Source organism: Leptonychotes weddellii, unplaced genomic scaffold, assembly GCF_054177405.1.
Source record: "Leptonychotes weddellii isolate Sample4059 unplaced genomic scaffold, ASM5417740v2 HiC_scaffold_15909, whole genome shotgun sequence".
Lineage (NCBI taxonomy): Eukaryota > Metazoa > Chordata > Mammalia > Carnivora > Phocidae > Leptonychotes > Leptonychotes weddellii.
The window spans coordinates 3,847-4,675 of NW_027741251.1; the positions used below are offsets into that span (position 1 = coordinate 3,847).

The following is an 829-nucleotide window of genomic DNA, read 5'->3' on the forward strand; positions in this document are numbered from 1 at the left end:
TAGCAAGTATTAAATCTAAGTGTCAGAAAGATTAGTGATCATTTTTCCTTTATTTTTATTTGAATTTGATTTTACTATTAATAATTTTCCCTAATAATAAAAACGAAGAGATGGATATAGTTAGGTTTATAAACATTCTATCACAATGACTGTTCCTCAACACAAAAATACTTTTTAAATTCCATTAATACAATTGAATATCAAGCTTTTAATTATTTATTTCACATACATTATATCAGTTGTGAACAAAAGTGCTTCAAATATTTCTTCCATGCCTCTGACTAAATCTCACAATTCTAAATAACTTTCTCAGAGCTGCCTTCATCTCTTTATTTCGAAGACTATAGATCAAAGGGTTGAAAAGTGGAGTTAACACAGAATAAAACAAAGTCACATATTTCTGCATCCCGGCTGGATTGCCTGCTGTTGGGTTTACATATACAACCATGACAGAGCCATAGAACAGGGACACCACGGCCAGATGGGAGCCACATGTGGAGAAGGCCTTATGCCGACCTTCTGCTGAGGGGACCCTCAGCACAGCTCTGATCACCAAGGTATAGGAGCTGGTAATGAAGAGGAAGGTGGAGAAAATGAGGACTGAGTTATAGACGGCACAGATGGTCTCAGTGGCAGGAGCTGGCACACAGGACAGCTTCATAAGAGGTCCTGGGTCACACAGGAAGTGATCAATCTTCTTGGAACAACAAAACAGGAGTTGAGAGATGAGGTAAATAGGCAAGAGGAAGTATAGGAAGCCACACACCCAGCACCCAGCTCCTATTCTGAGGCAGCGCTGAACAGTCATGACAGTGGGGTAGTGCAGGGG

At 40.0% G+C, this 829-nt stretch overlaps 1 protein-coding gene across 1 annotated transcript; it reads right to left on the minus strand.

Annotated features, from left to right (window-relative positions):
• Nucleotides 1-256: 256 nt before the first annotated feature.
• Nucleotides 257-823, minus strand: LOC102727175 (olfactory receptor 11H6-like; the record flags this gene model as incomplete). The annotated part of the gene is made up of 1 exon (XM_081809960.1): nucleotides 257-823. A coding segment is annotated over one exon (567 nt), but the record flags the coding sequence as incomplete, so codon positions are not given.
• Between the last annotated feature and the right edge of the window lie 6 nt (nucleotides 824-829).